The sequence below is a fragment of the Homarus americanus genome, unplaced genomic scaffold, assembly GCF_018991925.1.
Source record: "Homarus americanus isolate GMGI-L3 unplaced genomic scaffold, GMGI_Hamer_2.0 scaffold16119, whole genome shotgun sequence".
Lineage (NCBI taxonomy): Eukaryota > Metazoa > Arthropoda > Malacostraca > Decapoda > Nephropidae > Homarus > Homarus americanus.
The window spans coordinates 622415-636876 of NW_024735145.1; the positions used below are offsets into that span (position 1 = coordinate 622415).

Below are 14462 nucleotides of genomic sequence, written 5' to 3' on the forward strand. Positions count from 1 at the left end.
TTTTTTAACCTTACGTGTGTGTGTGTGTGTGTCGTCTGGAGCCATGTAAGTAGGTTAAGTATTAATTACACGTTCATGAGATGGTCAAGTGTGTGTGGATGGTGATGATGGCGTACGTGTGTGTGTGTGTGTGTGTGTGTGTGTGTGTGTGTCGTACATATATGTGGGTGTATACCAATTATACCATATATAAATTACTACTTCGTTTGTATAAGAGTGTGTATGTGTGTATGTCTATATTTATCTATTCAACTTCATAAAAGACACAAACAAACAAACAAGATACAGACATACGCACAAACAGAGAAGCAGGTTACATAAATACGCACAAACAAACAAAATCTATTTATCACTTAGCATAAAAAGTAAATTCAACACAGCATTAAATTCTTTGTTAAAATGAGATGTAAATGGAGGAATATTTTCAAGAATATTACTTACATTGTCTGAAGAAAAATTATCAGTGTAAACTAAATTATTGGTAACACTGTAAGTTAAATTTCCAATATTATCTAAACTGAAAATCAACGTTTCTTTGGAATTCGCTATCCATCGTAGTGTAAGTGATATAAGTGTGTCATCGTGAATATCCAAGTAGACTGAGGACCTTAGGGCTAACAACCCTTCAGACAAGGCAACACAGGGTAGATCACATTGAAATATTCACCTTAAGGGATGAAAAACTTGAACCCGGGTCATTTGTTTGTGATTCACGTACCACCAACACGAGGGGACATAAGGTCATCTAGTTATACAGAGCTTCTTCACACAGGCTGGTAGACCTATGGAACGGTCTACCAGTCCAAGCTGTGGAATCAAGAATAGTACTGTGGGGTTAAAATAGCCCTTGACAAAATTATAGAAATCAATGGCCAGTGGCCTTCCCTCCGCATGGCCATCTCCAGTAGGTGGCCATTAGGTAAATAAGGTAAAGTTACATTGATCAAGTTAATCACATTACCTAGATTAAGTTACATTCGTCACATTGAATAAATAACAACAAAAGTATATTATCCCGGTCAAGTTACAATGGGCGACGTTAAATTACACGAGTAAAAAATATTCAGGAGACTTTCACCCTATAATCAGTTGAGCTGGACGTCATCTACCCCTCGACACGGTGCATGACGCCGGGAAGGCAGAGCTGAATAATATATCCCTTTAGTTTATTTTCTCTGTGCCTATATACCTACGATATAATCTGATTTATTACTTTACAATAATAAGTTGTTTTGTTGATTATACATCTAGTTGTTTTTATTGAAAATCGAACACTGAAAATAGATACGGGGTTTTCAAGGTAATGGTCAATGCCTCAGGCTACGGGCTGGCCAGTGTGCTCTGTGCATGACATTTTTGAATCTTGGGTTGCATTGTTGTACGCTGTATATTTGATTATTTGTATCTTTTAATTACTCAAATTCAAGTCTGAATATCCTGTAAGATTTGCCATGGGTAGTGTGCATAACAGGTTGCGCATGAAGTGTGACATGAGCCCTATAGACGGCAGGCACAGTACGGGGTGTTTACAAAATCCCTTGATGTTCTGTTTACACGTTCCAAAGGACGTTTACACATCCAGGAATATATGTGTTTGTAATTCGTCATGTTATGTACGTATCTGTATTGTATAACATTAAGCTATGGTATTTCCCTTTGAGTTGGAGGAGGAATTGTAAGGAACAAATCACCGCCGGCCATGGTGCACTGCACACAATTCCGCTGGCGGGTTGGTGATAGCGGCCATGGCTACTGCTACACTTACAGGCATAAAACAAAGAACTTCACATTTATAATTTAGATGTGTAACTTTTATTAATGGAATCAGTGAAGTTAACGCGAACATCAAGGGACTTTGTAAACACGGTGTACAGTTGCCATGGGTTGCCAGGAGTGGCCGGGTGTCCTCTGAGGTCTGCCAGAAGTCGCTGGCTTTCCTGCATGATTATCTTCCATGGTACATAAACCTTGTTATGTGATGCTCTGCCTTTTCTCGCATGTTTGATATTCACTATTTCATATAAATCATACTTTTGTGAATTTAGGAAGAAAGTATTGAATGAAACGAGGCAATAATTGGTGGTTATACTGGTATATATTTGAATAATGATGTCCAATAAACGTGATGTATTCCAGATATAACTTAAAATAGCTTTTCCCGAAGGCAGTTTTATCTATAAGGATTTTTTCCATGTTTCTGGGGGCCATATATTATTAATTTTATTATAATTTTATTATATTTACTCCAGCCGAGGCCTACATTATCCTCCCAGTTGAGGGTCATCATGAATGTCGTAGGATTCCAATATAGGGTTACCATGACAGTAAAAGTAATTAACAAGAGCGTAGATTAATAGCATTACGTAATCACGTCAACGTAAGCAATTTAGAAAATAAAAGCTTCCCTACATTAATTGCCTCGGCCGTCTTGTAAGACCCCAAGTTATTTCGTTTTAAACTCATTACTGGAGATTTAATGGCAGTTGACAACCCATTTATTAAAATTACTGGTAGGCTCGCTGTTTACCGCATTTTATATCATTTTCCATCATCTTTTCGTCAAATATCTATTTCGTTGAAAAATAAGGTTTAATTCATCAGAGAAAATGGGCCAAATACCAATGCTGTGGGCTGGTGCCTTAACTCACTCCCCGACCACTACGTCTTTTAAACACCGGAAACATGTGTTGAGCAAATTTAGGAATAAATGTCTCTCGGGGAAGTGTGTTTCCCGCATATAAAATTACATATATAGATTATTAAATTACGTGTACATTTTTATAGAATATAGACTGGGGAGACTGAAGGAAGATAAATAAGGGAGTGTTTTTCTTCACGTGATGGGCTGGGAGATTCTACTAGTAGTATTGGAACAGCTCATCCGGGTCTTTCTCCAGTCTGTAATGTAACATGGCGGGTGTTTGCCTCAAGTGATTATTACTCGGAACAAGTGATTTTTATCCATTCAGATGGTGATTTTAAGACTTTGGCATGCTTGTTAATGCCAAGAAAATAATCTAGTTGTGAAAGATGCAGAATGTAGTACAGGGACCTGTCGCCGACAGCGAGAAAGAGAGCTCAATACTGGAGGGTGCGAAGTCGGACTCGCCCGCCACCTTGAGACCAGGCACCCCGGATAAATGCCAAACGTATGCGGACCTTCAAGATAAATTTTTCACAGTATCGGGCGATTCAGATAGCGAAGAAGGTGACGAATCGGAGGTACGTAGTTTAATCTAGGTGTTGGTGGTAGGCTGGAGGAGAGAGCAGGCTGGAATCGGTCAATATGAGGCAAAATTGTACGCAACGGAGATGGTGGAGCGCGGACGACTTTCAACCGTATTGACAAACAATACAGCAGCCCAGTCAGTTAACCCAGTTGTGCTCACCCCTCCTAGCCACGCAGGCACAGGCTCTTGGGCCGTGTTTTAGGTCCGTGTGAGCCCTGAGTGTTGGTTTGGAGGAGATATATGAGGTGTATGGTGAGGGTGTGGGTGATGATGCACCACTATACTGCCATAACACTGCCACCACCTCTAACCCACTCTCTCTTTCACAATTTCCTTACTCTTCCTCTCTTATTAGCATTTATCTGTCCTTTTCTCCTTCCCCCGCCGTTTATTATAGTTTATGTCATAGTCAATCCCCGTCAGGATCGATAGTTGAACACGGCGGAGGCGGGATGGAAGAAATAAGCACCATTGATGGCTGGCTGGCCTACCATGTTAGCCCCGCCAGCAAAACAAGTCATGACCTCGACTCTAGGCCTACGGCAGCTACCATACCTGCACTCATGACTCATGCCTCACACAGCACTGCAGGCCTGTGTAGAAACTGAACACCCAACCAATAATCAAACTAGGTCACTCTTTAATATGAAAATTACCCCTGGATGGATTATTGTATAAATTAACCTGAAGGGTATATTCACCTATCAGCGTTAATGGGGAACATTTTCAATCAATTTTGTGGGTATGTTGAGATCAAAGGTTTAAGGACTTTGAAACTGGGTCATTCTTTAATTGTATTTTTTATATGGTATTAGGTTACTGCTAAATGAACAGGAGATTCCAAATGGCTTAAATAAGTCATACACTTTAAACGCATTTTGTAGCCAAGGTGAAAAATAACCAAAGTGGTGTCTTCAAATTGATTTAGTTATCAAAGGAGTTAGTGGTGGATTTTTGGCTTGAGAATCAATCTTATGTTGGCAGTTGTTCTTTTGTGTCTTGTGCTTTTATTTAGAAACTTTAGTTGTGTTGATAAAGGCAGATGACTCGTGTATAGTATCTCATTTTGCTTTGTTTAGTGTACATAGACAGGGCAAGTGGTGCCTCAGATCAACCCCCATATTACATCATTACATTTCCACATCAGGTGTTGGAAGTGAAACACATTTCATGGCATAAATCTCTGCAGACTTCAGTTGGAACATGTAGCTACAGAAATAATCAAAGGCAAGAACTAAGAGAACATTGGGTTACTTTACATCCACAATTCTACAGATGACATAATTATGGCTTCTTATATAACCCACTTTGGACTATACACATGCTCACACACACTTGCAGGCAAACATACATACAGTACATGCAGGCAATTAAGATGTCGAAATATAAATGCAAACAACGGCAAGGTTAACAGTACATGAATGCAGAACTCAATGAACAATAAAATGCAAAATTAGGTCAATTTCATTGCCAGGGTCATGCTCACATTACATAATTACCTATAAATGGCGACAGAGAAAGAAACAAAAACACACTGTACAGCATATACATCACACTAACATCACAAACACAGAGAATAAAAGTATTTCTCATATACCTGTATTGCTCAAACTGATCCTCCCCCCCCCCACAATTAACAAATACACTTCTGCTCATTCCTAATATTAGCACCAAAAATAAATATGGATGCAGACAAAACATTCATCCCAACATCTGCCACCACACCACTGCTTAGCTACACCTCACCCACCCTTGCCTCCATGTTTTCTTCATCCTCTGCACCATGAGCTACCAACCTCCCCTATCCTTATGTTATTTGCCAAAACTATGAAGCCCTGTACATTACACATTAAGATCAAAGGAAAATAAAAAAAGATCTATTATTTGTGGTTAAGAATATAAATAAAGTGAGGTGTCTTTGTTTGACAATCAAAATGCATTGTTGGTTGAATTTTTACTGACTGGTATAATAATTTATATGTTGATTGCTTTGTAGGTTGAATTGATCACAGATAAAGAATAATAAGGGATTATGTACTTGGATTACAATCAAGTGTATATTTTTTTTACATTATGCTGAAAGAAATACAAAGACTAGTCTGATTGTGAATGACATACATACAACATCAGAAGACTGTGCTGTGTTTATTTACTACTCGGAAACCATTTGAAGTCTTATCATAATTTATCATATTGGTAAGTACTGAGTCATCACATAATTTTGAGAGTTTATTCAAAATTCTTAATGTGGTTACTGGAGTGGCAAGTCCTCTTTGGTGACTGGCCTCTGTGTCATGTGCATGGGAGTTCTTCTTAATTGGAGGAATGTGTCATAGGATTTCATCATTGCAAGACAACAGCCAATTAGTTTTAATTTGAGTCAGAGGCTGTGTGTACTGTACCATCCAATGAAGGTAAGTATGCTAGGTTTTGTTAATGGTTCAGCAGTGGTATTTGTTGGTTTAGGTGTGATTTATTTAGGATTTGACCCGACTAAAGGATTATGGTCTAAGGTGTTAATCATTTGAGAGCATATGGCCTGAAGCAGTCACACCTCACCTGACACATGATCTTAGCCATTTTTTAAGTTGATAGGTCCAGTTTGATTTGGTTGGTTGTAAATCACTTAGGATTTGTCTATGCCTCCCCTCCCACAGAAAGATTCCCAAATAATGCAGATTCTTACTGACAATAGTGATGTATCCAGTAAAAAATTGCCTTACCAATGTCTATAACTTGGTGTGTGATCAAGTTTACCCAGACATCAACCTGATTAACCACAGTTGGTGTATGTGGACCGTTACCCAGCCTGACCACTGCACCCTGGCTGATCACTGCTGAGGACGGTGGTGCAGTATGGATAAGTACGGTAGCTAACTGGCAGAAATGTGTGAGCTTGTGAAAATTAGCGGCCGTCACTTGATGTACCGTACTTCATTTGATAATTAAACATTTTAATGCAAAGTTCCTAACCTAACCTAAGCTAACCAAAGCAAACTTAACCTAACTAACTTAAACTAACTAACTTAAACAAGTCTAACCTAACCCCTCCTCCCGTGGTTAGCATTAGGGGGTTGATTCAAGGGAAATAAACTGGGATTCCTAATCATCGCGAGATCTAAAACATCAAATGCTGTATAAAAAGTGAAGAAGGATGATGATGTGCGAACAAAAATACACCCTAACACTTTTAACACCAGTTAGGTCTGAATGATGAATGCTTTGTAACGCATAAAAAAAAAGCCACTCCTCGACTTACGACGGGGTTAGGGACCCAAATCCAGGTTGTAAGTCGAAAAAGCGAAGATAATACATAGAAAATCTAAAATGGATGTCTCTTTTCCTTCTCAGCACCACAAAACTCACTTTTAAGCATGCCAGCCATTTTAAAGGGAATTAAAAATGAAAATTTTGTCAGTACACAGCACAATCACTAACGTCGGGACTTGAAAATGTGTAATTTGAAAAATTTTGGGTAGAACTGGGGCAGTCGTAAGTCGAGGAGTAGCTGTATAGTATTCCTCTTTGTGTAGCTGTCTAAAGAGCCGCCACCTTTGTTATGTACTGTATTTATTGTATATATTTTATTTTATTTTATTTTTCATGTCATTTATTCCGAAATAGCACTGAAACTAATTTAAACTTAAGTGTGAAATTTTATTCAGGGTGGTTCATTTCCAAAGGAAGTACTGTACTGTAATATAAACTTAAAAAAAACCTACTGTTGGTTAATATTTTTGAAACCTGGTTATCCATTTATGCTGTACTGTAAGGTTATCAGCTGTAATTTGAAAACAAGCTTTGGTAAGTCCGTTTTCAAGCTTGTTTTCGAATTATAGCCAATATCTTACTGAATAATCAAATTGTGAAAATGCATTGACAATATACTGTATAATGGTGAATGTGCAGAACATAAATAAATGAAAATAGGCTTCTGAACTTCTGCTAGCTATTCCATATGTTTTTTCTTCAATAGACCATCACATACAGTATTATGAGGTCAGTGCTTGATGTACCTTACTAAAAATAATGAATTGATTAGTGTTTATTCAGGAAAATTGTCATACAAGATTACAATGGAGTCAGCATAAATCTAAACAATGCAGGTGTTCAGTTCAACTTGCATAACTCGAGACAATGCATTTACTGTATACAATGTGCAGTGTATCAAGACAGTGCAGGTATACAAACAATGGTAATCAGCAAGAAGTTTGACCAAGGAGAGCTAATGGACCATCAGAACCTAGTAAGCCTTACATCTGTTTCATCAAAATTCTACATTAGTTTCATGGCAAAGGTTAAGGAAATGGATTCAACCTCACTGTCCTGTAATCAATAGCATATTTATAGTTGGTCTTGATCTAAAGAATTTGAATCCGATGGAATGAAAGAAACCAAGTACAGGTTGGGGAATATTGACGTGAACTAAACAAGGTATCCTCGAGGAGACAATTGGGCTGGTGAAGGACCTGAACTAACCATACCTAATTTACCTAAACTACCGGTAACTTTGAAAGAATCTGGTAATGCCGTAGCTATTTGGTTCAGTTGGTTCTTCTTTTAGTCTCTTGTTTTGTCATTAGGCCTGCAGTCTCATTCCATCTACTCTGGTGAATGGGTTTAGCATCTGGCAGTCATCTCGTTCGTGGTGTTAGCTCATGTAAGAAAGCTGATGACATGAGCCAAGTGGGCTATTCAATGGTGATTTTAAATTAGGTTTGGTTGGTTCATATCGTCTGCTTTGATGGTTTTAGGAAGCTTGGAGTCTTAACACATTATTTATCCTAGTAAAATTTTTGTCTTGCACTATCATAATACTACATAAATTGATGATTATATCCAAATTGCATTAAGACTTGGTATGATGTTGAAATATCTTGAAAAATACTGGTGGGGTTATCAGCCATTTAATTATGGGATGTGTTCAGTGATTAAGAAAGGTGGTTTAGGTCAGGTTAAACAAGATAAGATTTTGCTAATTTACCTAGATTAGATTGAGTCGGATTACAGGTTTGTCTTTATAAAATAGTCAAATATGGACTGGATTGCTCTAGCTACAACCTTGAAATTATAGCATTGATCTAATAGCTCTCGTTGCAGTTCAAATGTGCTCTGTGCATAATAGACCCCAGCATAACTATTATGATTGGCTAATCCTGATAGTTAAGTTTTACGGTGGTATAATGGGATTATGGCCCATTTGACTTATCATCGGTGTGTTCCTTTTGGCCACTTGTGAATAGCCCCAGAGTTCAACACCCTGTGTTTGTTTATTTAAATTACTGATATGATGTAAACACAGCCGAGGGAGTAGATAGGTACTTCCCCCTATTCTTACCCCAGGTGAAGGTACAGTACAGGGTGGGTGGTCTTATCTGTCATTCCACTTGTGTGTGTCCGTGCCCCCCTCCCACCTTGAGCTGTTTAAATTAAGAGACACATTGTGAAGAATTAAGTTGTAAAGTAAATATTTTAGTGATCATTTGCAGTTTAAGAGTGAAAGCAGCATTGTTTGTTGGACCACTGGTACAAGAAGAAAAAAGACAGGAGCAGATTTTACTTTACATGTCATTTTTTTATAAATTTGTTAATTAAATTATGAAAGTTGGAGAAGAAATTAAGGATTGTGGTTTCTTGATATGCCAGTATTGTTGAGAGGGAAGATGAACCAATCAAACCTTACAAACGATTTAAGATTATAGTACTACTTGGTTAGGTTAGGTTAGGTTTAATAGGTTGGTGTCATCTGCTGTTGTCATTGGTGCTCCTAGAAACTATACTGCACATCCTTGTCCAAAGTAATTCTGTCAATACATATAAATTATATATCTTGGCATCGGTAAGAAGGAAGTACCAGTGTATACTTTGTCTCTTGACTTGTGTGATTATTAGTTGTTGAAATTGGACAACAACTTTTTGTGCTACTTTCCACACATGGCCCCGCCTGGTTAATTAGTGTGTGTGTGTGTGTGTGCGCGTGCGTGTGTGCGTGTGCGCGCGTGTGTGTGTGAGAGAGAGAGAGAGTATTTATATCTCCCACCTGGATCTGGCAACTGGTGTACTGTACTATCTCAGTGGTTCTACAGGTTAATAATACCAGATTTCCCAGGGCCTCTGACATTTGTGACTAGGTTAGGTTAGGATATAAATAGTACGTCTCTATTCCTAATTCACTTTTAACCCGCAAAAAAGGGGAACTGTGTATACTTATAGGAGTTATTCACTTGTTGCGCGGATACTAATTATTCTTTCCCTTCATGGTAACGTGTCTTCACTCCACAAACATTACATTGGTTACAAATTGAACAACATCTCAAAGTTATCTCATGCTGTAGTCATCCTCATTAAATTGGTTGAACACCTTCGCATAGTGTGTTCAGGGACAAAGTGCTTCCTACGACACATTTTGGGGGGATTTGATATCAGGTTTGACTGGTTGCCACGCAGTCCCTGGAATTAGTACTGTACTGTATTAAATTTTCAGTGTGTATATCGTGTTTCAAGTGTGTTTAGAATTGTTTATGCAGTAAATAAACCCAGTTTGTTGTTTGCTTGTGGGCTGGGGGTCAGGCCCTACACATTGCTATGGATATACAGTATTCTGTTTCCTTGGTGAGTGTTGTTTGTTATGGAATTTCAGTAAAGTTGTGTTCTGGAGGTACACAATTATCCTGCTCATCTGTTAGTTGGATCTACATGCTCTAGTTTTTTTCAGGGGATTATTGTGTTCTTCTTTATGGCTGTTCAGGGGCATTGGGTTCCCATAGAGGATCTGCCAGCAAGTTAACTACAGTGGGTTCATTAGTTGGTTAGGATGCTACAGCCTATCTGAAGAGGTTGTACAGTACTCCCCTGCTATAATGTAAAGGCATATTACTGTGCCCATGTTTTCATTGCAGTATTGTATATAATTACTGTACTGTACCATGACAATAATTAGCTGGAGGTATATACGGGTTCTGGTCCCTCTCCACCTCCTAAAGCTCATTTTTATAATTATTTTTTTTAAGCAGTTGAGTTATAAACTTTGATCTTGTATTTATTGATCCCTGGCCCTACCTGACCTAGTGACTGTGTAGGCCTATTGATTTTAGACTTGTTGCTCCCCATCTCTTCCTTTCATTTTTTGTTGAGTTTTTATTCTGACGTTTTCATTTAGTTTCATTATTTGTTGTGGTGGTGTTTCATGAGTTCTGTGTGTTGTTCCTGATGGGCGGGGGAGGGGTGGGTGAATTAGCTGAACATTTATTTGACAAAGTGGGAATATTGCTTGGCCTTCAGTCTCCCAGCTCCATGTAATTTGTTGTTAATACCTCTAGTCAGGTGTTGTGAATGTATGGTATTACAGCAAAAAGTTGTGGAATGGACTCAAAGCAAGTCAAAGATTTTAACACACACACACACACACACACACACACACAGGGGTTTGGGCACCTAAAATATGCTCAGTAGCTCACAAAGGGTGGAAGTGGCTACTGTACATGTAGATATGAGTCATGCCACGTGAGAACTTCAAACCTTCCAGCTTAGGGGAGTATGTTTAGAATTCTGAACATGATAAACATTTTCAACTTATCTGAAATTTGAACTGGTTGGATTTCATTGTACTTTATATTTATTTATTTTTTATAATACTGTATAGAGGTTTTTCTGTGGTTTATCTGAAAATTTGACTTTTTTGTTTTACTGATTAAATTGTTGGAATTCTGCACAGTTGGCAAGAGTTTCGTGTTTTCCTCTTTGTTATGGAGTGATAAGTCGTGACAGCTTTCCTGTTAGTTAATATATCAAGCCAAACTTATCAGTTAGGCCTACAGTCTTAAGTCAACCTATGAATGTGTGTGTCCCAGGTACAGAGTATAAGAGGTTCTATCATACCCGGTCATTAAGATCAGGCCCCCTAGTATTTAATGGTTAGGTTAGGCTGGGGTCTATTGGAACTGGGGCCCATTTGACTCGCGCTTAAAAAAAATATTTGAGTATGATAAAATAAATGTATTAAATGCAATATGGGAGTGATTGAAAGAATGTACCATCTTGTACTTGGAGATAAGGTCAGATTAATAGTTTTCCTATTGTCATTGTGTGTGTTGGGCTGATATCCCAATGGTTAAGTTAGGATTTACATTATTACGTTATTCTTTTCTCTTGGATTTAAATCATTGGGGATGGCTGGATTGGGTGGAATTACTGTACTGCACATTGGTTGAATTGCTGGTGTGTATGTACCATTGTTTTGACTATGATTACTGTTGTAGTGAATCACAGTCCAGCATCTTGCCCTTCTACAGTTGTGGACAAATGGGTAATCCCTGAAACTACTCGTATTCATCACTCACATTTCGTTGCAACACTTGTTGGTTTTCAATCATTGATGTAGAAGAGTTGGAAATGAAGAAGTGTCTGATATACAGTACAGTACTTGATCAAGATTTGCTAGGGGGTTTGGATATAGCTACAGGTAATGCGAAAAGCATAGTAGCTACGGTATACGGTTATATAAAAATACATCCATAAGGAAAGAGTGTGTGTTTGGTCTTGTGTCCACCCTGCAGTGTACTGTAGCATGACGAGGCTCGCAAAAGAGAAAAAATTGAACTTTGAGTTCCTCACATCGATGATATTGCATCTAGGCATCTTGCCCCGAGGAGGAGGAGGAAGTTCTCTATTGATTTCTGGAGCTGCTGTACTATACTGGGTCAAAGACCAAGGTTGTGTATAACCCTCTAAGGAGTCCTTTACAAAATTTGTTTGTTTTGGTAACTTAAGAGCATAAACACCATATTATAGTGTATGTATAGATAGCCTCTTCCCTGTTGTCTTCTGCTATAGGCTATGCTTCTTTGCAGTTTTTATAATTTTCCAGTTTATGTGTATAGCTAGCTACTGTAGTCACCTCCAGAAATGACTGGTGATGTGTTAGGGACACTCCTCTTAAGTGTGGTGTAAAACGTATCATAATCTCAGCTGCACCACATATTTATCTTGGCTGTGTCCTGCATTGACTTTTACTGTTACTCACAAAAATAGATACCGGTACAGTAAGGAAACAAAAAACAAAGTCAGTATGTATTGTAAATTCTCATCATCAGATAACATACTACTAACTGGCATTATTTTAGTACGGGGTTAATACTGTAGTGGCACTTTTAAAAGGTGCACATCAAGATTAGACACCCTAGCTTATTTCACCTGATGATTAAACACCTTAAAGTTACCTGGGGGGAGGGGAGGGTGTTAGGATAGCTTTCGAGTGGTTTAATCTTTTGGTGAAATAAGCTGAAGTGGCGAATTGTCACTTGATCTTGAACAGTTGAACTTAATTTTTTAGCCAATATCTGGAGACAGTTTAGATTTTATTACCTTTGCCCATTTTTTTTATCTGTTTAATAAGAACTCACTTTGCCAGAGAACAAAGGAAGCTAATTATTATTATAATTATTATTATTGTATTATTTTAGTTCTTGTTTACGGTACTTCACCAAAATGCTGTATGCCCGTAGTATCAACTCAGATGACCCTGGTAGCCATGTAGTTATGGTCATTAGGATAGGGGTGGTGTGAAGGTCATGCATGTTTGGGGGCTGTTGTATTTGTTTGTAAAATTACTAACTGGATGTTAATATCAACCCTGGTCTGGTGCTCTCTTTAATTTTGCTAGAGTGCTGAGGTGGCTATGTATATTATAGGTGTAAAATAACCAGGTGTAGCTACTTATTAATGGCAAACATAAACCACATTAACAATGATTGGTGTGGTTTAAATTCTATGCTTGAATTTGCATCTCCCAACACAAGCATACTATAAATGCATTCATGTATACTGATGTCGGTAACTACAGGTATAATACATTTACAGTTTTTGCACGATGCTTCTTATTGTTATGCATGGCAAGTTGGTAGACTTTTTTTTATTTACTCGACACAGACCAGAAAAACAGTCTCAGGGCTCTTGTTAATTCTTATACAGTAATCATGGGTAACTATGTGGAAATCTAGATAGGGAGTTGAAGTTGTCTATGATGTTTGTTAAAAAATGGTTATGGTAACATTGAATTCTTTTTTTTATACAACCTGTGTATTTTCAACAAGTCTTAAGTCATAACCCCAGCTTGTGAATGAGATCGAAAAACTGAATGGACTTGATAATGCATTTGAATTATACAGTACTCTATCTTCCTTCTAGGGTTGTTCAGAATATCTACATCATAAGAAAGTAGACTATGAAGAGAGAAAGTTTGAGAATTTTAATGTTTGGCCGTGGTAAGGTGACATCGGCCGGTCCATTCATTTGTTGACATTGGTTACACAGCTCACAAACCTGACTGACTCACTCTAGATCCTGGTCACACTTTGTACAGCTCAGACATTCTGCTTGACTTTATGGGCAGCAGTATGGCCAAAGAGTCATAGGTATAGTACTTATGTAAGTGTTTAGTGTTCAGATTGCTAGCATGTTGACTTCAGGGCCAACACCACACTGTCCTGATAAAACTATGAGGGGAATCTAGTGTGTAGTTCAGCTTATCTTTTGTAATTGTGTTCTAGATGAGGTGGTCTGGCCCAAGGCTATTAAGAAGTGGTCCTGGTTTGTTTAGGTGTGGCAACTCGAGAAAGTTCCACATCATATGTTTTTGTTGGGTATTCTGCCTTGGTATCAAATCATCATGCAGTACATATACATACTGTACTGTATTGGTTTACTGTGAACTCCTTTAGGTGAAATTGATGAACATTGGAATCTTCTCGATGATTTTATAGTCGGTTAATCAAAACTGGGTCGTCCAGTGAGTAATTTTTGGTAGTTTTCTTTGTGATTCACTCTTAACTCCTGAGGTCTTATCTACCCTCGCAGCACTACAGTGGCATAATTTTCCTGTGGGGCTGTAGTGCAAGGCTCATTACCTGGGTAATGAACTCCTTGAGGGGAATCCCACTGTCTTGTCCAACCTTTTCTGACTTTTTGCTGAATCACAACAGTTTATTAACAGACACTTGCTAAATCATAACAGTATTAGTAAATTAAGCTGTTTAATCGTTCAGTTACTCTGTTTAGAATTTTAAAAGAAAGGGAAGAAAGAATATAAATGTATTGGAACATGTTTAGTATATGGCCAATATAAGCTTCCCCCCATCAAAAAAAAATTACCAGTACTGTAACTGTTAGTGAAAAGAAACACTTTATGTCCTCATCATTAGTGCTGTCAGCCTCCTCACACTTCCAGCAGCTGGG

At 38.1% G+C, this 14462-nt stretch overlaps 1 protein-coding gene across 2 annotated transcripts in view; it reads left to right on the plus strand.

Moving 5' to 3' along the window:
• The first annotated feature begins 2882 nt into the window (after positions 1–2882).
• The window catches only part of LOC121870810 (ankyrin repeat domain-containing protein 17-like), a 33530-nt gene continuing 21950 nt past the window's right edge, over positions 2883–14462 (plus strand). For both annotated transcript variants that reach the window (XM_042372779.1, XM_042372780.1), the window contains exon 1: positions 2883–3222. In XM_042372779.1, coding sequence (XP_042228713.1) covers positions 3031–3222 — 192 coding nt within the window. In that variant the 5' untranslated portion in view covers positions 2883–3030. The remainder of the gene's footprint in view (positions 3223–14462) is intronic.